The sequence below is a fragment of the Narcine bancroftii genome, chromosome 5 (genome assembly GCF_036971445.1).
Source record: "Narcine bancroftii isolate sNarBan1 chromosome 5, sNarBan1.hap1, whole genome shotgun sequence".
Classification (NCBI taxonomy): domain Eukaryota; kingdom Metazoa; phylum Chordata; class Chondrichthyes; order Torpediniformes; family Narcinidae; genus Narcine; species Narcine bancroftii.
Genome location: NC_091473.1, coordinates 69,302,901 through 69,325,774, shown reverse-complemented (window position 1 = coordinate 69,325,774; position 22,874 = coordinate 69,302,901). Strand labels below are relative to the sequence as shown.

Here is a 22,874-nt window from a genome sequence, read left to right as displayed (position 1 = left end):
AACTGGGACATTGTGAAAGGGTAAAGTTCATGTAGACAGCATCCACAGCGTTTCCTTTATCAACTTTCTCAAAAAACTAAGAGTTTTAAACCCATGTTGACTATCTCTAATCAGTCCTTGGCGATCCAAATTATTGTGTATCTGATTTCTTAGAACACCTTCCAATAATTTACCTGCTACAGTACGAACATCAGGCTCACTGGCCTTTCATTTCCAGGGTTACATTTGGAGTCTTTTTTTAAACAAGAGAACAATGTGAGCTACCCTCCAAACCTCCGGCACCACACCTGTTTATTTCTGCCAGAACCCCTGCAATTTCTGCACTAGCATCCCTCAATGTCAGAGGGAATATCTTGTCAAACCTGGGAATTTATCCACCCTTATTTGCTTGAAATCAGCAAGCCTTTCCTCTTCTTTAATCTGTATAGGTTCCATGACCTCACTGCTTGTTTTCCTTCCTTCTCATGACTATGCCCTTTTCGTGAGTGAATACTGATGAATAAAAAAACTAACCATGTCCCCCTAACTACGAAACCCCCATCACTACAGCTTGCCTCTTCTCCCTTCGTAGCCACAGGACCAGACTCCGTGCCAGCGACCTGATCTCCGTGGCTTGTCCCTGGTCAGTCGTTTCCCCCCCAACAGTATCCAGAATTATATACTTATTATTGAGGGATATGGCCACAGGGGTACCATGCACTGCCTGCCTGTTCCCTTCTCCTGATTGTCACCCATCTACCCTCCTCCTGCCTCCAAGATGCGATTGTGTCCCTGTAACTCCTGCCTATCACACCCCCGCCTCCCAAATGATCCAGAGTTCATTCAACTCCAGCTCCAATTCCTTAACTCTTCTTGTCAGGAGCTGCAGCTGAATGCACTTCTTGCAGATGAAGTTGTCAGGGATACTGCTGGCTTCCCTGATGACCCACATTTTGTTATAGGAGCATTCCCCTGTCTTGGCTGCCATTACCACTGTCTGTGACTAGTTGAACAAAATATATGATATCTTTTTAAAAAAAAATCTGCCCTTATCTGTGCCTAAACATAGTTCTGTCACCTGTCCTGTCTCATTCCATAATAGATCCAGTACTGCACTCTCTCTAGTTGGTACCGACCGCTATATACTGATTTAGAAAACTTTCCTGAACACATTTGACAACCTCCAAGCCATCCAGTCCTTTTACAGCATGGAGTCCCAGTCAATATGTGGAAAGTTAAAATCTACTATCTGAACCTTGTATTTCCTGCTCTACAGATTTGCTCCTCCAATTCTCGCTGGCTATTGGGTGGTTTAAAATCCATGAGTGGTCATACCTTTCGTTATTCCACCCACATTACCTCAGTAGACGAGCCCTTTAGTTTGTTCTTCCTGAGCACAGCTGTGACATTTTCCCCGAAGAGCAATGCCACTTCTCCCCTTTTCATACCCCCTGTTCTATTGTCTAAAGCAATGGAAGCATCTTTTTTTGTTCCTCGAATAGGGTGATCCTTTCTGTCTTCAACTTCAACTATTCTTCACCTCTTACCTGTTCTTGCCGAAGCCCGTTGAGCCAAAGCCTTACCACTCCATTTGCCCAATAAACTGCTTTCTGCTGAGTCTCTCCTTTTTCAACCCCTTTGTCTTCAACTTGGTGAAGTAAACTTTTTTTTAGAACTTTATTTCAGGCTGTACTTGGTCCAGTGAATTTTTTTTTACTGATAATATTGGCTGGGAGAATTTTCCTGAAGGGAATCAAAATATTTATTTTCTTAGCCATAGATATTGAAGTTTTGTCTGAAATTGTACTACCTGTTCCCAAATATTTAACTGCAATTATTTTGTTCAGCATATAAATTATTTCTCTTCCAATCTTTTAGCATTGCTTCTAAAATTGGGTGAAAATGTTGTCTTAACCCAAGAACAGAGGGATTTGAATACACTTGAGCCAAATCTGTTCTAATAAAAGTATTTTCTAGGATGCTCCAGGCTGTACATCTTTTTTGGTGAAAGGAAACTGTGGTCTGGTAGGCCATCCCGATTTTTCCAATGGGTGCACATTGAGTTTACAAATCAGTAACAAACTGAGAGTGTTCTAATTTGCACTGTTTTGTTGCAGTGTGTGCTGAAGAGCTGATTTTGAGCATCACTGCAATTCGCAATGAATGTTTATCTGCATGTTTTGATGCACTTAACTCCTGCATGCAAATCTGTGACAAACATGGTGGAGCCAGGATATTTGTGAAACTAATTTTCCCACTACACATTTTCTAGCATTGTTTTTTTCACTGTAGAAGTTTTCCATCATTATGGTATAATTTTGACTTGTTTCAGCTGCATGATGAGGTTCTGTTTTCTCTGCATGCACTGTTAGAATTTACATTCGTTTCCTGGAGTGGTGATTCTTGGTGGTGATTTACTAAGATCATTGTACTCCAATTTAGATCTGTTTTGTATATCTGGTTTTAATTGCTCAATCATTAATGTTACTTAATGTAATCAGTTGACTTTGCAAAAACTGTTGCCTAATCATCTCTACAACTGGATCCTCTACAATGTCCAAAATGTTCTGCCTTAACCAAGTGTCCTTTGGGTAGCTGGGTGTTTTTAAAAAAAAAAATTATAAGAACACTAGTAAAGACGTCAGTGGGAGTTGGACACATGGTGCCCCATACTGCCTTGCCATGCAATATAATGAGACTCTCAGATGTTTGGCCTCACTCAAGAGGTCCACTTGACTTCCTATCATGAGGCTATGAGAACATAAGAAGCAGAAGTCAGCCACTTGACCCCTTGTACCTTATCCAGCATAAAGATAACTAAGGCATCATTTTTTTTATACTACCCAATATTCCTTTATACCCTCTATCAAAAACTTACTGATTTTATTGTACTAAATTATGAATACTCCATAGCCTTCTTAGGCAAATGATTCCAAAGATCTATCCTTTGGTAGATCTTTTGTCTATTATGAGCTTGTGACTCATGACACATGGAAAAACATCTTCAGGCATCCAGGTTAGCCCTGTGAAAATTTTGTATGTTTCAGTAAAATCAAGTAATTCTTTTAAACTCTAACAAGGGAGTTGTTAGAGTTGGCTACCTTTCATCCTTGGAATCAATCCAGTTAATATTTGTTGTACTCCTGTTACAAATAGGGTAAGGAGAGCAGATTATGTACAGGATTCCAGATATGGTACATATTTGGGCCCTGGTGAGAATGCTTTTGTACTCAAATCTGTTTGCAGCAAAGATTTATCTGTCTATTTTCTTGCTCTATCTATATTAATGTATGTCTATGCTTTGGTAATTTGTGTCTCTCTGCACACCGATGTGTTTCACCATTTAAAAAGTTGTTTCAATTTTTATTGTCAAAAGGGATGATCTAATTTTGTGATTTGTCATGTCCTTATTTGTTGATTTTCATTTTGCATCCCTGAAGCCCCTCTAATTTTCTTGAACCCACGATGCCAACCAGTTTTTAAACAAGTTGAAATATTCTCCCTTTATCCAAATTATTGAATAAGATTTCAGACAGAGCTGCCAATACCAGACTCCTACCAAGGCCAGCGGAGCAATATTCTCACAGCATCTGTCAATCCCTGTTATATTTGATTAAATTGATTAAACTTTTCTAAACACCAGAGAATGGAACATAGAAAAATACAACACAGTACAGGCCTTTAGGCCCTCGATGTTGTACTGACCCATATATTCCTTCCTTAAAAAAAGTACTAAACCATCCCTACCCTCTATTTTTCTTTCATCCATGTGTCTGTCTGTCTCTTAAATTCCCCCCAATTTTTCAGCCTCCACCCTCATCCAGGCACCTACAACTCTGTGTATATTAAAAAAAACTTAACCCTGATGTCTCCCCAAACTTCCCTTAAATAGGAGTATGGAGCTATTTTGCCTAGCTTTTCACACGGCAACTTCCTGTTCCCAGTAATAAATCGAAGTAACTTTTCCTGCACTGTCTTTAAGGTGAGTACATCTTTCCTTAACGAAGGCAGGACACAATTGCGTACATTGTAGCAAAACATTCTTGCTCCTCTATTTCATTCCCATTAAAAGTAGACATTTCATTTGCTTCCTTGGTTGCTATTTTCTACATGTTAACTGTTGATGTCTGCATCACACTGCACACCAGCATTGAACACTCCAGCATATTTAAATAATACTTTTGTTTTTTCTCTTGTTCAAAAATAGATAACCACATTTTCTATTATAATGCTTTTGTTATCAAAACAAAAAAAAATTCTTTTTGCAATCGATGCCCCTCTTGCTTTCCCAGCTACTTTTTTTATCACCAAGCATTGAAACATTTTTAAAATCCCTTCCTTTAAATCTTTGTACATTGTATATTAGCTGAGCCATCAACACTGAAGCACCTTATCATTCACAGCTTGCCAACTTGAATATTGGCTGGTCATTTAATTCTGAGATGCAGCATGTTAACAGGCTCTTCAGACCCATAAGCCTGCACCACCCAAGTACACCTATGTGAACCAATTAACTTATTAATCCTGAGTGTCTTTGAAACATGGGAGGAAACAACAGCACCTAGTGGAAAGACACGGGGAGAGCGTTCAAATTCCTTACAGCGGTGGATTCGGAAATGTAATAGAGTTGTGCTAACTGCAATGCTAACCTGGATGCTCTTAATCCGATAATTTTGCTTCTGTCTGTTAACAGATCCTCTACATAAAACATTATTACTTGTAACACTGTGTCCTTCAGTAAACTTGTACATTGTACCGTATTGTATGAATGCCTTTTGGAAATCAAAATACGCTATACTCTCCGAATCCCCTTTATCCATTCTGGCAGTGACATCTTCAAGAAACTGAGCAAATTTGTTACATGTTCCTGCACTGCTTTCATTAAACTCTGTGGAATTATGTTATGCTTCTCCAAGGACTGTTAACACTTTCATAGTAATTGCTTTCAGCCATGGATACGAGACAAACTTTCCTGTAACCTCTCACTTTTTTTCTTTTCCTGATTTCATAGATAGTGTTTTGAAATTGGGGAGTAATAGTTGAGGGAAGAAGCAGAAAGGAAAAAAAGGTTAGGTATTGGTTACTAGGCAGAAAGTAAGAAACAATTTGATATTTTTTTACTTCTTGGCAGACAGTGCTTCTCAACCTGTTGATCAGCTGGATAGTACACCTCAAGAGAAAGAGATCACCCAAACACCAAATGATATGGATGTTGATTTGGCATCCCAAGCACGGCCTACTGCTCCCACGGGTTACTCAAAGCAGTTTCAGAAATCATTGCCGCCACGATTTCAGCGACAACAGGTGGGTAAGAGGCTATTTATCTTTAGTGACTTGCTGAATGTATATTTTCTGTTGCCTTTTGCATAAAATAGCATTGATGTGCTCTGGATACTTTAATCTTATGATAGCTAATCGTCTGCAAAAAATCAGGTGCAAGTCAGCTGCTTGTACTTTGGAAGCAGAGTTTAAAGCTAGTTCAAATTGGTATTGTTGATTTTGAGCATCTTGCATTTTTCCAACTTTGCAATTTCCCTTTGAATTCTGATCTCCAAAATGTTCATTTAAAAAATTGCTAAGTTTTAAAACCATACTTCACAATATAAAATAATATAGGTTTACAATATTATTCTTCTATCAGGATATCTTGTCTAGGAAATCATTACATAGTCAGAGATCCAGTTTTGAGTTTAGCGTACAAGTTGTTATTCTTTGGTTGAACCTGACCTGGAACCTTTAGATGTATCAGCCAAAAGTATTTGATTTGCCTGTTTCATTTCTGAATATTTAATGTGAATCATTGAAAATCAATAAAGCTGAAAAGTTGAAATAAATGCAAAAAATGCTAGAACTGCTCAGATGTCAGAAAGCAACTCTTGAGAGACATTAGGCCTTTTCACACTGCAGGTGAGTGATGATCCTTACTTGGATCTGGGTGAGATTCCAGGGAAGGCAGGACCTCCTGGGCCTTTCCACCATGGTCCAAATTCCCTGTAATTTGCCCTCGGCAATTTAAGGGGGGCCCTGCCCCCAGCGATAACTTAGTGAATGGCGCATTACGCACTCACAATAAGTCCTACTAGAAGTCAGAATGTGTGTGTTTGTCTCTGTATGTGTATTATATATATATATGTGTGTCTTCTTTGGCTTGGCTTCGCGGACGAAGATTTATGGAGGGGTAATGACCATGTCAGCTGCAGGCTCGTTTGTGACTGACAAGTCCGATGCGGGACAGGCAGACACGGTTGCAGGGGAAAATTGGTTGGTTGGGGTTGGGTGTTGGGTTTTTCCTCCTTTGTCTTTTGTCATTGAGGTGGGCTCTGCGGTCTTCTTCAAAGGAGGTTGCTGCCCGCCGAACTGTGAGGCGCCAAGATGCACGGTTGGAGGCGATATCAGTGGTCAATGTGGCAGGCACCAAGAATTTCTTTAGGCAGTCCTTGTACCTCTTCTTTGGTGCACCTCTGTCACAGTGGCCAGTGGAGAGCTCGCCATATAACATGATCTTGGGAAAGCGATGGTCCTCCATTCTGGAGACGTGACCTACCCAGCGCAGTTGGATCTTCAGCAGCGTGGATTCGATGCTGTTGGCCTCTGCCATTTCGAGTACTTCGATGTTAGGGATGAAGTCGCTCCAGTGAATGTTGAGGATGGAGCGGAGACAACACTGGTGGAAACGTTCTAGGAGCCGTAGGTGATACTGGTAGAGAACCCATGATTCGGAGCCGAACAGGAGTGTGGGTATGACAACGGCTCTGTATACGCTAATCTTTGTGAGGTTTTTCAGTTGGTTGTTTTTCCAGACTCTTTTGTGTAGTCTTTCAAAGGTGCTATTTGCCTTGGTGAGTCTGTTGTCTATCTCGTTGTCGATCCTTGCATCCGATGAAATGGTGCAGCCGAGATAGGTAAACTGGTTGACTGTTTTGAATTTTGTGTGCCCGATGGAGATGTGGGGGTCTGGTAGTCATGGTGGGGAGCTGGCTGATGGAGGACCTCTGCATGCCAAACTGCATGAGTTTTTCAAGCTCTGCTGGGACCAAGGAAAGCTGCCTCAGGACCTTCGTGATGCCATCATCATCACCCTGTACAAAAATGAAGGTGAGAAATCAGACTGCTCAAACTACAGGGGAATCACGCTGCTCTCCATTGCAGGCAAAATCTTCGCTAGGATTCTCCTAAATAGAATAATACCTAGTGTCGCCGAGAGTGTTCTCCCAGAATCTCAGTGCGGCTTTCGTGCAGACAGAGGAACTACTGGCATGGTCTTTGTCCTCAGACAGCTCCAAGAGAAGTGCAGAGAACAAAACAAAGGACTCTACATCACCTTTGTTGACCTCACCAAAGCCTTCGACACCGTGAGCAGGAAAGGGCTTTGGCAAATACTAGAGCGCCTAGGATACCCCCCAAAGTTCCTCTACATGGTTATCCAACTGCACGAAAACCAACAAGGTCGGGTCAGATACAGCAATGAGGTCTCTGAACCCTTCTCCATTAACAATGGCGTGAAGCAAGGCTGCGTTCTCGCACCAACCCTCTTTTCAATCTTCTTCAGCATGATGCTGAACCAAGCCATGAAAGACCTCAACAATGAAGACGCTGTTTACATCCGGTACCGCACGGATGGCAGCCTCTTCAATCTGAGGCGCCTGCAAGCTCACACCAAGACACAAGAGCAACTTGTCCGTGAACTACTCTTTGCAGACGATGCCGCTTTAGTTGCCCATTCAGAGCCAGCTCTTCAGCGCTTGATGTCCTGTTTTGCGGAAACTGCCAAAATGCTTGGCCTGGAAGTCAGCCTGAAGAAAACGGAGGTCCTCCATCAGCCCGCTCCCCACCATATGTGTGTATGTATATATGTAAACCCCCCCACCAGAAAGAACTGATTTTTTTGAAGGGACATTGAGGTTGACGACCTGAAATGATGATGCAGCACGCAAGTGCTGATGTCACAACACTTTCCCTGCTAGGCTACAAGAAGAGGGTGTCCTGGGAAAATTACCTGGGCTGACATTTTCACAGCGCTGTTTCTCGGAAGGGTTTCTCGGAAATTGCGTGGAAATCCTCATTTCACATGGTGGTGCGAAAAGGCCTAATATTAGCATTTAAGATCCAGGAATATTCACAAGAACTGCTTTGATGAGACGGCCAGTTTCCCTGAAGAGTCCCAAGCTAGAATGATGTTTCTCTTTCTGTGGTTGCTTTCTGGCTTGTTGAGTGCTTCCAGCATGCATCTTTATCAATGCTGAATGATTGTGTTATCTTCAAAGATTCGTAGCTCCATTTTTTTTTAAATTTTTCAGGAACAGATGAAGCAGCAGCAACAGTGGCAGCAGCAGCCATCAGGCATCCATCCACCTGCACAATGTCAAACTCCAGCCCAGTCTCAAACCCAGACCCAAGCCAAGCCTCAACCTCCTGGAGCTTCTGTGCCACCCCCACCACAGCATAGGCCTATATATCAGGCATCCTTGGCTCCTCATCATCCACACTTGGCTTCAATGGGATTTGATCCACGTTGGATCATGATGCAATCCTATTTGGATCCACGTATTATGTCTGGAGGACCACCAATTCACCCAGGTTAGTAATTTATAAGCAGCTCTAATTAGTATTTAATGTTACCCTGATTTTCTTTTTAAACTGCCTTTAGGAGAGTGAAATTTAAAAAAAAAATGCTTCTATCACAGTCTGTTGACTCTTGGTGAAAATGTGGACATGGAATCAAATTAAGCTTGGTTATGTTGAGTTTTAGAGTGGAATGAAACTTCAAGAGCTAGGAGGAATAGATTGTTTTTAAGCTAGTGTGAAAGAGTTTAAATTTGTCAGTGATGTTAAATTTTAATTTGGATGCACAGCATGGTAACAGGCCATTTTGGCCCATGTGTCCATGCTTCCCAATTTACACCACATTAACCTGCACCCCTTTTGAATGGAGGGAGGAAACTAGAGCCCATGCAGACACAGGGAGAACGTACAAACTCCTTACAGGCAGTGTGGGATTTGAACCCAACTCTTCCTGATTGCTGGTGTTGTTAAGGTACTTTGGAAGCAGAGTTGTGCTAACCGCTATGGCAACCTTGCCACCCATAAGAAAGGAGTGGGATGATTCTTTAATTAAAAAAAAAAATTAGACATGCAGCAAGGTAGCAGGCCATTTCGCCCACAAGTCCTTGCTGCCCAATTTACACCAATTAACTTGCATGGTACGTTTCAATGGTGGGAGGCGGAGCCTCCAGGGAAAATCGTGCAGACATGGGCAGAATGTATCAATTCCTTATAGACAGCACATGATTTGAATCCCAGTCCCAATCACTGGCACTGAAACAGCGTTGCGCTAACTGCTATGCCAAGCATACCTTGTTAAATAATGAATGTCAATGGTTTGATTGCTGGATAATATTTACTGTATATCTGACCAACAAAGGAAAAATCTATAGTGAATTATTAGTTAACTAGTCAAATTACTAATCAATTTCAAGGGGACTGGGTTTTTTAAAAAATAAATTAAGATATAGATTCTATATAAAGCATCTGTAGCAAATTTGAATTGAATTTCAATTACTGATTCATAAATTAGATGTTTTATACAGAACAAAACAGCACTGAAAATATTTAGCAAATTATGCAGCATATGTGGAGAGAGAACTGGTTAATATTGTAGCAGCCTGCACTTGGAGAGACAGACAGGCTCATAAAATGGCCAACAACCACGTGGACCTGGGAGTGACACCAGGGTGTCATCCCAGGTGACCACCCGCACAGCGGGGTGAGGATGAACTGTGGCGGGAACGCTGTCCAAACCCTGGCCAGTGCTCTGATGACGGGAGAGCCTGACGTCAGCGCCTGGAGCCCATATAAACGCAACGGCCAGTGCACTAAACCAGTTTCAACTTCAAAGCTTTGGTGTGCGTGTCGTTTTTCTCCATGCCCACGTAGTGTGAACGTTACAGCATAACCATTCATTAATGATGGGTGTTTCACCTGAAGTATTTTCTTTCTTTTCACAGACCAGAGTATTTTCCTCAAGATCTCATTTTTAAGTGCCTGCAGTTTTTTTTTTGGCTCTTTTTCATATTTTTCTGATAAAGGATTTTTTTTAAATGATGAAGAACGCAATGTTGGCAAAACTTGTAGCTTTTAATTAAATATCAATAATTCTTGTCAATGTTTTATTTTAGGAAATATATCAAAGTCCAGAGGAGTATAATTATTTCCACGTTCTTTTTTGTAGTAGAAATAATTTTTTTAAATTTGACTGACTTATTTAGCGCAATCATTATCAATTTGTATCCCAATGTTGCTCTGGTCTTGGGTGTTGCAGGTATGATACCAACAAAACTAATGAGAAGAGAGCAAATTGACAGTTCTGGATCAGGATCTGAAACATTTGACCACCCATTGCGACCTGCCAGAGATCACACTATCCAATCTAAGGAGCCTCCATTGGTGTGGGGATCAGAGTCTTATCCTCATACTGAACCACAGCGAGCTCCAACTCCTCCAGTAGTAGTTGAAGAAAGTAAAGATTTAAGGTGAGCCTTTGAGGTACAAGTCCTATAAACTTCAATTACTTGTAATTATTCTGAAGTTTATGGTTTCAAAAATCCTTGTTTCAAGGAAATCTGGCTTTATAGCAACTTCAATCCAATAAATAGTCACTTGAAGATGCTTGTTAGTGACACATTTTCAATTAGTTCCAATACAAGTCCAGATGTATTTTAATTTTTTAAATTTAACATGCAAACATGAAATTATTTTCTTTAACGTTGACATGAAATAGTCATAAATAACATCTGATACATTAGTGCTAACCATCGACTCCAGCATTGGGCACTTCACTCGCCCTTCTCTCTGGCTCCATGTTTAATATTCTAACTGAACTCCCGATTTGCGCTCTGCCCCACCACGCATGCTCCTACTGGCACTTCATAAATGTACCGCGCAAACTCCTGGAACTGCGCATGCACATAACAACAAAGATGGTCTTAGAAAGTAAAACTAACCTGGGATGCCTCTGACACACAGGGACCAACAGGACACCAACTTTACGAGGTACGTAAATTCTTTACACATTTTCTTTGGCATTTTGGCCCTTACTTTTTTTTGGGTGGTACTAAATTTGATCCAACTGTGTCAGCTTAACCCAAAAATACCCTTCAAAATTATTTCATTTTCTGTTTCCAAGCATTGGTGTCAACAGCTGGTATGTTACGAGTTGATGATGGATGAGGATGAGAGCTGGAGATTATGCCAATTTGAAGGAGACAATGATGTTCAAGCTCACTTGCTATCCACGCTCATCAGGAAGTGGGAGCAAAGAAAATCTAGATTATTGAAATTGTGCCAATTGTCTTGCTAAATAATAAACTATAGTTTCATGACATGTATATAATATGTAGATGTTTGATAGAGAACTTGTCTACGGTCTTTGCATTCAAAATAGCCACTAAATATGACCTCAATGATTTCTTTTCAGGTCGGAGGTAGTTGTGGAACAAGAGAGAAAGATGCTTTCCTACTCCTCAGAAAAGAGGCAGCTGTCCCCACATTTGAACCAGGAACTCTTCAGGGATAAGGCAAATGATGAAAAGGGAAAGTTTGCAAGCAAATCAGTGGAAGATGCACATTCTAATCAAGTTGAAAAAGTAGCTGATCCTGGAAATTTGGAATCTGTTGATTTAAGTTTGAGCCGTGGCTCACAGGACGAGCCAATATCACGTGGAGAAGCTCGAACAGTTTTAAAAAGAAATCTGTCCCACGGATCTAACCATTCACTGAAGTTGGAAGATCAGAAGACTGATTCTCTGCCAAATGCAATTAAAATATCAAACCGGGCAACTGAACCAAAAGATCACATTGACAAACCTGATGAAAAACCAAAAAAGGAAAGTAAAGCATTTGAATCAGTAAAAACTGAGAAGATATTTAGGAGAGAGTCCAGATATGACACACGTTGGGGTCCTAGACCTGGTTCTAGTAGGAGAGATGAAGGCCACATGAGGCCAGTGCGACGTTCTGGTCCAATCAAAAAGCCAATTCTAAGAGATATGAAAGAAGAACGTGAACAAAGGAAGGAAAAAGATGAACGTCATTCCATTCCCATAAAAGGCAATAGAGCTACAAAAATAGAGAGGAGAGAACCTGTGCAGACAAATAAAATGGCAATTAAAGCAGAACCTGAAAAGTCTTCTCTGGACAGTTCCACATCAGTAGTTAAAAAGTCAGGCCAGGATCCAAAGTCATCAGCTGATAAATCTGAGACCACACAACCACCATCAGCTGGCAAAACTCACAACAATCAAGCTGTTTCAATTCAAACACCGAAAGATGAAAGGCAAGAAAAAGCACATGTTAAAAATCAAGTTTCAGACAGACAACGTATTGAAAATCGGTTCCCTGCTCGGAAGGATTCTGGCTTTCATCCACGTAATTACCGTAAGGAGGTTCGGGAACAGCGAGACTGGTTTCCTGAGCAGGGATATAGGGGAAGAGGACGTGGAGAATTTTATTCTCGAGGGCACAGCTTCAGAGGTTCCTACAATGGCCGTGGGCGTGGAGGAAGAGGTCGTAGTAGAGAATATCCACGCTACAGAGAGTCAAGACAGAGATCAGAAAATGTATCAAATGCATCTTCATTTCGGCAAAGGGAAGAGAGCGAAACGCGTAGTGAAAGCTCTGATTTTGAAGAGGTTCCTAAACGCCGCAGACAACATGGCTCTGAAACCGACTCTGACACTGAAGCTCATGAAAGTGCAAGTGAAACAATTTCTGACAAAGAAAATCCAACTAAAGGGAAGCGCTTGAAGAAAGAAGGAAGGCCAGAAAGTAAACCTGTTCAAAAGTCTTTTAGATCTGAAAGCAACTTAAAAGTAGATATCAGATCATCAGAAAAGCCTGTTTCAAAAGATGATTCAAAACCAAAACCAGGTTTTCTTCCTAGAGGTGAACCCTCAAGACGTGGCAGGGGGGGGATGTTTAGAGGAGGTGGTAGGGGTACAGGAGCCCGAGGTGGATCAAGATCGGTCTCATTCAGAAAGCCAGGACCTACCAATGCAATGTGGTCTCCAAGGTTAGAGACTTCCAGAAGAGATGATGGAGAAGCAAAAAAAGACCACTTTGAACCTCATCCTTTTGATAGGAGACCTATTAAATCAGAACGCAGGTTTGACCATAACAGAGAGTTCCTTCGTAAGCAAAGGCCCACTCGGCCACCAAGACAAGATAAACCACCAAGGTTCAGACGTTTGAAAGAAAGAGAAGCTGCAGCTAAAGTAAATGAGACCAGTGCAACAATAATAAATGCAAACACCAATAGTAATGTGCAAGAACATCCAAACTCCCTAGAATTAGCTGGGAGCAAGTCCCCTGATTTATCTAATCAGAATTCTTCTGATCAGGCAAATGAAGAATGGGAAACTGCCTCTGAAAGCAGTGACTTCAATGAAAGGCGTGAAAGAGATGAAAAGAAAACTGTTGAAATCAACTTGCAGGCTACAACAAAGTCTGGAGAAAGCAACTTCCTTCAAAAGAGAGATGCTGCAAAAAGAAGTTTCTCCAGCCAACGCCCAGGAGCAGATCGACAGAATCGGAGAAGCGCCAGTGGAGCCAACAAGTCTAACAGAAATTATTCTGCCAACAAGAATGAAAGGCGTGGTGGACTGACATCAAAGACTGGAAGAAGAGTGTAAGTGAAAAGACAGACCATTTTTCTAGCAATAATTTGAGGATATTTCTTAAGCATGTTGCACATTTTCAATTTAATTTTTTGATAATCAGCCAATTATGACAGAGTAAGATGACTTCGGGTTTTTCTGACAATTTATTGCACGTAAATTAAAAGAACAAGTTGGAATCAGATTGGCAATGTCCTTCAAGGTACTCACAGTATCACTTCGTGCTTCACAAAGTTACTGACTCAATTTTAATCAATAGATATTTGCAACAATCAGTGTTTCCTTTAACTAGCCACTGTTACAGCAGGAAATATGATTGCAGAGTAATTTTCATTGTCGTGCTAGCTGTGAAGAGATTGAACTCTGAAAATCACTTGTTTTAAATCACCTAAAATCAGTCTTTGGGATAAATATCAAAATGATTGTTATTTTTATTTTAGAATATGGCAGATTTTTATTTTTAAATGACCTAACTTTTATAATTTGGAAATGATTAAGAAGCAATCTTGTGGATGGAATTAGCATTCTTGGAATTTACGAAGTTAAGCTTGAATGACAAAAGTGGGTGGAACAGATCTGTGGAATTACTCTTTGCCATCTAATAAGCATGTGCCCAAGTTATTTTTCATTTTTTCCTCACAGTTTGAGCGGGTGGAGGTGTGGGTTAGGACAAGAAATAGACTGTTTTGTGTTTAGGGGATCGTGGTTAGTTTTTTGCTTGTATGGTTTGTGTGATGTAGGCCTTTAGAAGAGAGAACAGCAATGATTGGTATTGATCCCACCAGCAGTAACATGGCTCACCATCCAATGGAAAATAGCAACGCAGGTACACCTCAAAAGTCTGCTAAGGATGCTACTGGGAAGAAAAGAGAAGAGTCCAAATCAACTAAAAAACCAAAAGAGAAGCCTGATGCACTGTCACAGTTTGACTTGAATAACTATGCTAGTGAGTACAATTTCATTGCTAACTTTGTACCATAAATTTTGTCTCTGGTTTGAAAAAAATTTAATCTTTCATTTGTGATGCAAATATGGTGTTGGGAATGTCTAATGATTATAAGTGTCAGAAGAATGTTTATAACAAAGAAAGCGTCAGGCTATGACTTTAATTTCCCTGAAGGAATGATCTGCTGACAACTCCAGTTTGGCCTATGGAAATTCACTTTTGCCTAATTCCAAAATCACTGCTCAAAAATTTGGAACACAGAATAAAATTTGCTCTTACAGAATTTGTGGGGTGGGGTGGGGGGGGGATCATTAGTTTGGACTTGCATTTCTTGATGCATGTGCAGATAATGTGACTTTGCTTTACAGAAATCATGATACACCAGACAGTTTTCTTCAAATGCCACATGCTTTCCCACCCCCCCAAAAAAAGAGATACCTGTATCAGTATCTTATTTAGAAAATGCATTTAAAAATAAAAGTAGAAAATAATGGTGAAACTTAATTTGTAAGTAGAAATGGTGACATCTGTGGGGAGAGACAGTTAATGTTTCAGGTCAATGACTTTGTCAGAACCAGGAAATTTTGGAGCTAATTTCAAATTTTAAGATGGATAAAGTAAAATAGGTACTGGGAATAAAAGGTGATGCCAACTGAAAAAAAGAATGGTTAAGTTTGGGGTAATTGTAAATAATAGACCATTTTAAATCAAGATAACCAGAAGTGGAATAAAATGAATGCTTGGAATAAAATAAAATGCAAGGCTGGAATAGCTGATTATTTGAAATCGTTGAATTCATTGTTGAATCTCAAAGACTGTGATCTGCCCATTTTGGAAGGAGAGGTGTTTTTGCTTGACCTTGCATTGAACCTTTGACAGAGTAGAGGAGACGAAGAGATTAGAGTGGATGGAGAATTAAAGTGACATATAACTGACATGTAAGACAGTGTCTCCAACCTGGAGGTCACGTGAAGTCCACCACTATTGAGTCCCTGATCATGAGAGCCCAGATGCGGTGAGTGGGACACAACATCAGAATGGATGACCACTATATTACTTCGCCAGCTGTTCTATAATGAACTGAAGACTGGAAGAAGACCTCAAGGTCATCCATGCAAACATTATAAAGATGATGTGAACGAAATCCTATGCTACTGTGGCATCCAGCCAAGAGAACAAGAAGCTGTGGCAGCTGACAGATCCCGTTGTTGACCCTGTATGAAGACGGGCGCTGCCAAAAACAGATGGAAAACCATGAACGGCTTCACAAAGCAGCAGCCAGTTATTACAAAAATAGGCGGAAAACCATGAACGGCTTCACAAAGCAGCAGCCAGTTATTACAAAAACAGACTTGCAGTGCTCCCATTGTGCTAGACTGTGTGCTTCCAGACTGGGAGTGCAACGTCACCTTTGTGTCCGCAGATGAACTGCATAACAACGTGTCTTCTTCAAACTGAAGGACGACCAATATATAACTGACTATGCTCAATCATTTGTGTGAACTAAATGTGGGTTTCTCCCAGTCTGTTTATTTCCTCCTGTTACGGAGTCCAGAGGACCCCAAAAAGAAGCAGAAATAGATATACACCACAACATAGGGTTACTTAAACAAAAGTTGTTTTTAATTATATTTAAACAAGAAATCAGAATTAAACTTTAACTTAATACTTAACCTACCTAACAACATAACCCCCCCCCCCCCCCCTCGCCTTCTAATACTAAGTGCAGGTGTGGGTAATGTATATTTAAGATTAGAAAAGTTCTTTGGATCACAGTCCAATCTCACTGGTTGCAGGCAATTCTTGTACTGTGTACAGAAGTTAGCATTAACAAAGTTCACCAGGCTTTGGTGCTTAACAGGCAAATGGTTACCACTCAGGAGGGTTCTTGCTGGTTTTCAGAGAGACATTCCTTTTCCAGGACATTTGCAACTAATTCCTTCTCAATCTGTCTTGCTGATGAAACTTGCCTCCTTTAGGGTTCTCCAGATGATCCTCTTTCTTTCAGGTCACCTTTTACCCCGCCACTTCTCCTTTGACCAGGCAGCCTTCCAAAGTTTGCCAGCTCATCCTTCTGGAACTGATTTCTGTTTCCTCTCTCTCTGTTTCACTCACCCTTCCTCTCTGAGAGCAAAACTGTTCTCTGCCTGCAAAGATCACATGTTCTCCCAGGCAAGCTGCTGTCAATACTTTGTTGCCTCCTGCAGAAAGCATTTGCAAAAGTCCTCCAAATATTCTGTGTTTTAAACTGTGTGTGTGCAAGCTGCTCTAACAATTCCTCCCAAACCACCTCTAAATACTCTGTCACACTCCCATGTGGAGGAGACCACAAAGAATGCAGAGTATAAAGAAATTGCATCATGAAGCTGCTTTTGTGGCCTTGAACATTTGATGCAATTACACACACAACCAGATAGGTTGAGCTCAGTGAGCAGACTGGTTTATTGCTGGCTTATACTCCCAGCCAGGTCCTGGTTGAGAACCACTCTGGAGGGCGCTGATGTCACCTGGGTGTCACGTGGTCCCCCAGTGCGGATTTCTGAGCCCCGTACAGGAAGGAAGGTAAACCCCCGACGGAGCCATTTTGGCTGGGTGCCCCGCTGCGTGGCTTTCAAGAGGGGCCGGTTTGCCTGCCTTATGGTGAGCTGCCACACAGTCCCCGTTTTTCCCCCCCCCCCCCCACCCGAACGGCGCCAATGTCCTTTTTTGCCGGGTGGCCTCGCTGCTTGGGCTGGGCAACAACCATGGGCTTGGTGGGATCGAGGTGCGCTGTCTTCAGCCTGTCCATGCTAAACAGCTCCTGCCTGTCGCCCATGTCCAGTGCGTGAACGTTGAGCTGGAACGCTGTACAACCCTGTATGGCCCCTTGTACAGTCGCTGCAGAGGTGTCACGGTCGGGCCCTGCCGAACGAAAACTTACTCCGCGGAAAGCAGTTCACCAGGAATGTGAGACGAGCGGGTACCATGCCTGGGCGGCAGTGGGGGTTCGAAGGAGTCCAAGCATGCCCTGAGGTGAGGAAGTAGTTCGTGCTGTGACCGCTGGGGATTGTGAGGTGTGTTGAAGAACTCACTAGGTAGTGCCAGCGGCGCACCGTAGACCAGCTCAGCTGATGATGCCTGCAGATCTTCCTTGGGAGTGGAGCTGATGCCCAGGAGCACCCAAGGCAGTTCGTCCGTCCAGTCGGGAATGGTGAGGCGGGCCATGAGTGCCGACTTAAGGTGGCGGTGCAGACGTTCGACCAGTCCATTGGCCTGCGGGTGGTAGGCTGTGCTGCGGTGTAGCTGGATCCCCAACCTGTTGGCAAGTTGTGCCCAGAGCACAGATGTGAACTGGGCGCCATGATAGCTGGTGAGGTGAACTGGGACGCCGAACCAGGCGACGCAACCATGCAACAGTGCTTGGGAGCAGGAATCGGGCCAGTGAGTGGTGCGGTCCACCACCGTAAAGAGGTAAGTTGCCCCGGGAAACTGATAAGGGCCTGACGATATCCACGTGAATGTGGCTGAACCGTTCCCGGAAGTGCTCAACTCCTGTATGGGCGCCCTTGTGCACCTTGGACGTCTGTCAATGGGTGCATGTTCTGGCCCAGCCTGCGATCTGCTTCCTCAGCCCATGCCATACGAACTGTTCTGCCACCATCTGGACTGTGGACCTGATGGACGGATGTGAAAAGTTGCGGATGTGACCGAAGACCTGCCTGCACCACTGCTGGGGAACCACTGCCGCGGGGTGCCCAAGGAGATATTGCACAGGATGGTTCCTTCGCCGCTCAGAGTTGGGAAGTCTTGGAACCGCAGGCTGGTGATGGCAGTCTTGAAGGCCCTCATCTCCTCATCAGTTTCCTGGTCCCGGGCGAGCTGGTCAAAGTCTAGGTTGGGCGTCAGCGCGCAGATGGCCGGTCGCGAGAGTGCATCGGCTACCACATTGTCCTTCCCCGCCTTGTGCCGAATGTTGGTGGTAAACTCCGACATGAAGGAGAGGTGACGCTGCTGGCGGGCCGACCAGAGATCCTTTGCCATCGCCAGCGCCTGGGTGAGGTCGGTGTAAATGGTAAAAGTCCTCCCCTTTTAAAAAAAACATAGTGGAAATGTCACACTGCCAGGTACATGCCCAGAACCTGCGGTCGAAGGCACTATACTTGCATTCTAGCAGGCAGAGCAGGCGGCTGAAGAATGCCACCGGCTTCCAATGTCCATTCACCTGCTGCTCCAGGGCAGCACTGACGGCTGTGGCAGAGGTATCGACAGAGAGTGCCATATGCAGATCGGTGTGCAGGTGGGCGAGCATGGCGGCTTTCGCGAGGGTGTCCTTGGTGGCCTCTAATGCGGTGCACGCTTCTGGGTTCCAAGCGAGCGTCTTGTGCTTGGCTGGTATGAGGGCGAACCTCGGCTGCATGATGCGCGCAGCTCCCGGGATGAAGCAGTTGTAAAGGTTGACCATACCTGCGAACACCTGCAGCCCTTTGAGGCTGTCCAGGCGTGGGAACTCCCTGATAGCAGCGACCTTCGCAGTGGCGGGCATGGCTCCTTCGGCCGTGATGGTATGGCTCAGGAACAGCATGGACTCTTTCACAAGCAGGCACTTAGCCGTGTTGATGGTAAGGCCGCAGTCGGCCAGCTGGGAGAAAAGGACATGTAGATGGGCCTTGTGTTGCACCCGGTCTTTGCTGACGACGAGGATGTCGTCCAAATAAATAAAGACGAAATCCAAGTCCCTGCCCACAGAGTCCATGAGGCGCTGGAAGAACTGAGCGATGTTCGTGAGCCTGAACAGCATTCGCAGGAATTTGAACAAGCCAAAGTGGGTGATGATGGCCGTCTTGGGTATGTCCTTGGGGTGCACCGGGATCTGGTGATATCCGTGCACCGTGTAAACCTTGGAGAAGACCCTCACACTGTGCAGGTTGGCCGTAAAGTCTTGGATGTGAGGGATGGGGTAACAGTCAGGAACGGCTGCCTCATTGAGCCGTTGTTGGTCTCCGCAGGGATGCCAGCCGCCAGAGGCTTTCTGGATCTGTTGGAGCGGCGAGGCTCACGGGCTGTCGGACTGCAGAATGATCCCCAGCTCCAACAGATGAGAAAACTCCTCCTTCGTTACTTGGAGCTTGTCAGGCAGGAGCCGACGTGCCTTGGCATGAACCGGCGCACCATGGGTGGGGATGTGGTGGAACACCCTGTGGCGTGGAGAGGCAGCGGGAACTCGTCCAAGATCCGCTGGAACTCATCTCTGGGCGTGGTGATCATGGCCATCTGCGCTTGCTCCGAGTGGGAGGCGTCGAAGCGAACGACCTGGAAGGTATGGGTGTCCACCAGGCGTCTACCTCTAATATCCACCATAAGCCCGTGTACGAGGAGGAAGTCTGCACCCAGGATGACATTCAGGAGGGACGAGCTGGTGAACCTCCACGTGAAATTCCGTTGGCCGATCTGGAAGTGGACCGTCTTGTCTCCATACGTCCGGATTGCTGTTGTGTTGGACGCACGAAGGGGAGGTCCATGAGGTCGGTTCCTGGATTCAATGGCTGGGATGACGCTGATCTGGGCTCCAGTGTCAACGAGGAACCACCGGCCGCTGACTGAGTCCCGCGGGTAGAGAAGGCTGTGTCCTTGGCCAGCCACTGCAGCCATTAACAGCAGCCAGCCTGGTCGTTTCCCTGGAACGAGCAGGGCTGACGACACTTCCGAGGCTTGGCTCGGTGGTAGAAGCAGAGGCCTGAAGCAGATGCTGTGGCCTTGGTTATGCTCTTCGAGGCCCCTGCAGGGGTCGGGTGTTCTACCACAGCACTAGGGGCGGGCATGGGGTGGTCGTGCCCATGCCTCGTGACCTGCTGGACCACTGAGCCTTCTGAGAATTGTGCGAGCCTTAGCTCTTGGGCCTTCTCGGCGACCTTCCTCGGGTCAGTGAAGCTCTCCTGGACCAGTTGTGGCCGGATGCCTCCGGGCATATGTTTGAGGAAGATGCACTCGAAAAGTAGGCAGTTGGTGTGCTCACCCATGAGCGCGAACATCTTGCCCATCAGTTCCATCGGGGACCTGTCCCTCAGGGCATCGAGGTGCAGCACCTGAGTGGCACGCTTGTGTCTAGATAGTCTGAAGGACCCAGTAAGCACTCGCTTGATGGTCTCATATTTGTCCTCTGTGGGTGGGCGCTGAACAAGGTGCAGCACACGTCTGGCAGTGGCCTGGTCCAGGGCAGCAACCACATGGTAGAATTTGGTCACGCCGGACAAAATCCGGCGGTGGTGAAACTGGGCCTCTGCGTGGCCGAACCAGGTCTCCGGCTCCTGAACCCAGAATTCAGGCAGTTTCACAGATATAGCACTGATCTCAGGCTCGCTCATGATGGATTCAAAGATGTTTGAACAGTCGGGGTCACCAATTATAGCGGCGGCTACACTGCTCTTGCAATAACACACACAACCAGACGAGTTGAGCTCAGTGAGCAGACTGGTTTATTGCAGGCTAGCAATTGCAGGACCTAGCTGAGGACCGTGTTGGAGGCGCTGACGTCACCTGGGCATCACGTGGTCCCCCAGCGCGGGCTTCTGAGCCCCATGCTGGAAGGAAGGGAAACCCCTGATGGCGCCATTTTGGCCGGCTGCCCCACTGCGTGGCTTACAAGCAGGACCGGTTCGCCTGCCTTGTTGTGAGCTGCCACACTTGTTTCATTTAGAAGACATGTTGCAGTGAGAAGGAGAATAGGTATTGGTGGAGACAAAAGTATGGACCAGAGTATCCTCAAGATCATAGACCCTTCAGGACATTAAAGTATTAGACAGTGGCATCACATTGAAGACATTTGAAAATGTCAGAGTGTGATCAATTGAATATGAAGGCTCAATTTATAGAGTATCAACTAGAGCTCTATTATATTTTGTGTGAGAGAATCTGAAACAGTCAAGGATGAAAACTGACAGCTGTATTGGATGGGAAGCCATTGAGAAAGGAAGACAACCAAAATCCTGTGCAGGACACCCTTCTCTGTCATCTTTTGTTATTCAATAACCCTTGCAGCTCTCTTTCAGTTGGTCTTGTTACTCACTTTCCTCCCTTTCACAGACCTTTTCTTGTTTTTCCCCCCCTCCCCAACCTTCTCCAATTAAAAAAATTGTTTCAACAAAAGTAAGAAGTTAGAATAAAGTGTTTGATCTAATGTTTTGATCTATGGTATTTTGCTTTGGAAATTAAATTAGAAATCGGTTGATGTATTTACCGTCGACTTAGATTTCTCCTGAACTTTTAGTCTCAGCTGTGCCAAAGTTATACCAAGGAGAAAGGTGTCCCAAGGCAAGTCTTAATTTTCAGGCATTTAACAAGTCTGTAACATTATTACCTCATGAAGTCTAAACTTCTAGATTTTAATGCTATGTAGTTTCCAGATAGTATATAAAATGTGTATTTTTTCACCTTAGTTTCTTGTCTGTTGGGATGACAAATTCTTATCCATAGATGTTCATGACCTAGGACTGTTTTGTACTTACATTTTGGAGAATAGAGACTAAATTCTAAATGGAAATCAAAATGGTTAATGCAATTTTAAAAAATTTTGTTATTATAGGTGTGGTAATCATTGATGATCACCCAGAAGTGACAACCGTTGAAGACTCCCAGTGTAACACCATTGATGATGGATTTACTGAAGTTGTATCAAAGAAACAACAAAAACGCCTACAGGATGAAGAGCGCAGAAAGAAAGAGGAGCAAGTTGTACAGGTGATAAACTGAATTAGCATTTGGCTGAAACAGAAAATTCTAAGCACAATTAAGTCATCTTTGCATTATTTAAACTCTTTATCCATTCTTGCAGCAGATGTCCCCTTAGGTGATTGGTATCGTTTCAAATCTTTGCCACAGCTCCACATTTGATATGAGCAAACTTTGAAATTTTACGAAGCCTTTTACAAATATGTCAACACTAACCTTTGAACTTACTATGTTCCCCAACACAGTATTTTCTGACTGTAATATTTATCGAAGCTGATACTGATCCTCCATTTGCATGAGCCACAATTTTGCAGACTACTTTTCGGTAGTACAGTACATGTCCGATTTTTCTGAAAGTCACTTTACTGAAACTACCAGTTATCCACGAAAAATTTTGGCAGCGACTTGAATTAATAACTTGAAAAAGAATTGTTATTTTTTTAACCTGCTCTGCTCAAGTGGGACTCTGACACGCTGTTAGCTCCATTTTTAATCCAATGGAGCTCTCATGTATTTAAGGTGAGAAACTTTCCTTGTTGTTTTAACCTGCTGATACTGCACAGGTATTAATGCTG

The 22,874-nt window shown here is 43.7% G+C and overlaps 1 protein-coding gene across 13 annotated transcripts in view; it reads left to right on the top strand.

Moving 5' to 3' along the window:
• The window catches only part of prrc2c (proline-rich coiled-coil 2C), a 102,234-nt gene that overhangs the window by 47,574 nt on the left and 31,786 nt on the right, over nt 1-22,874 (top strand). For 8 of the 13 annotated variants that reach the window (XM_069937751.1, XM_069937755.1, XM_069937756.1 and 5 more), the window contains exons 13-18: nt 5,111-5,283; nt 8,277-8,556; nt 10,298-10,508; nt 11,453-13,660; nt 14,390-14,595; nt 22,154-22,308. In XM_069937751.1, the coding sequence (XP_069793852.1) occupies nt 5,111-5,283; nt 8,277-8,556; nt 10,298-10,508; nt 11,453-13,660; nt 14,390-14,595; nt 22,154-22,308 (3,233 nt within the window). Of the gene's footprint in view, nt 1-5,110; nt 5,288-8,276; nt 8,557-10,297; nt 10,509-11,452; nt 13,661-14,389; nt 14,596-22,153; nt 22,309-22,874 lie in introns of all 13 variants that reach the window. The other 5 variants (XM_069937758.1, XM_069937749.1, XM_069937757.1 and 2 more) reach the window with 4 other exon arrangements.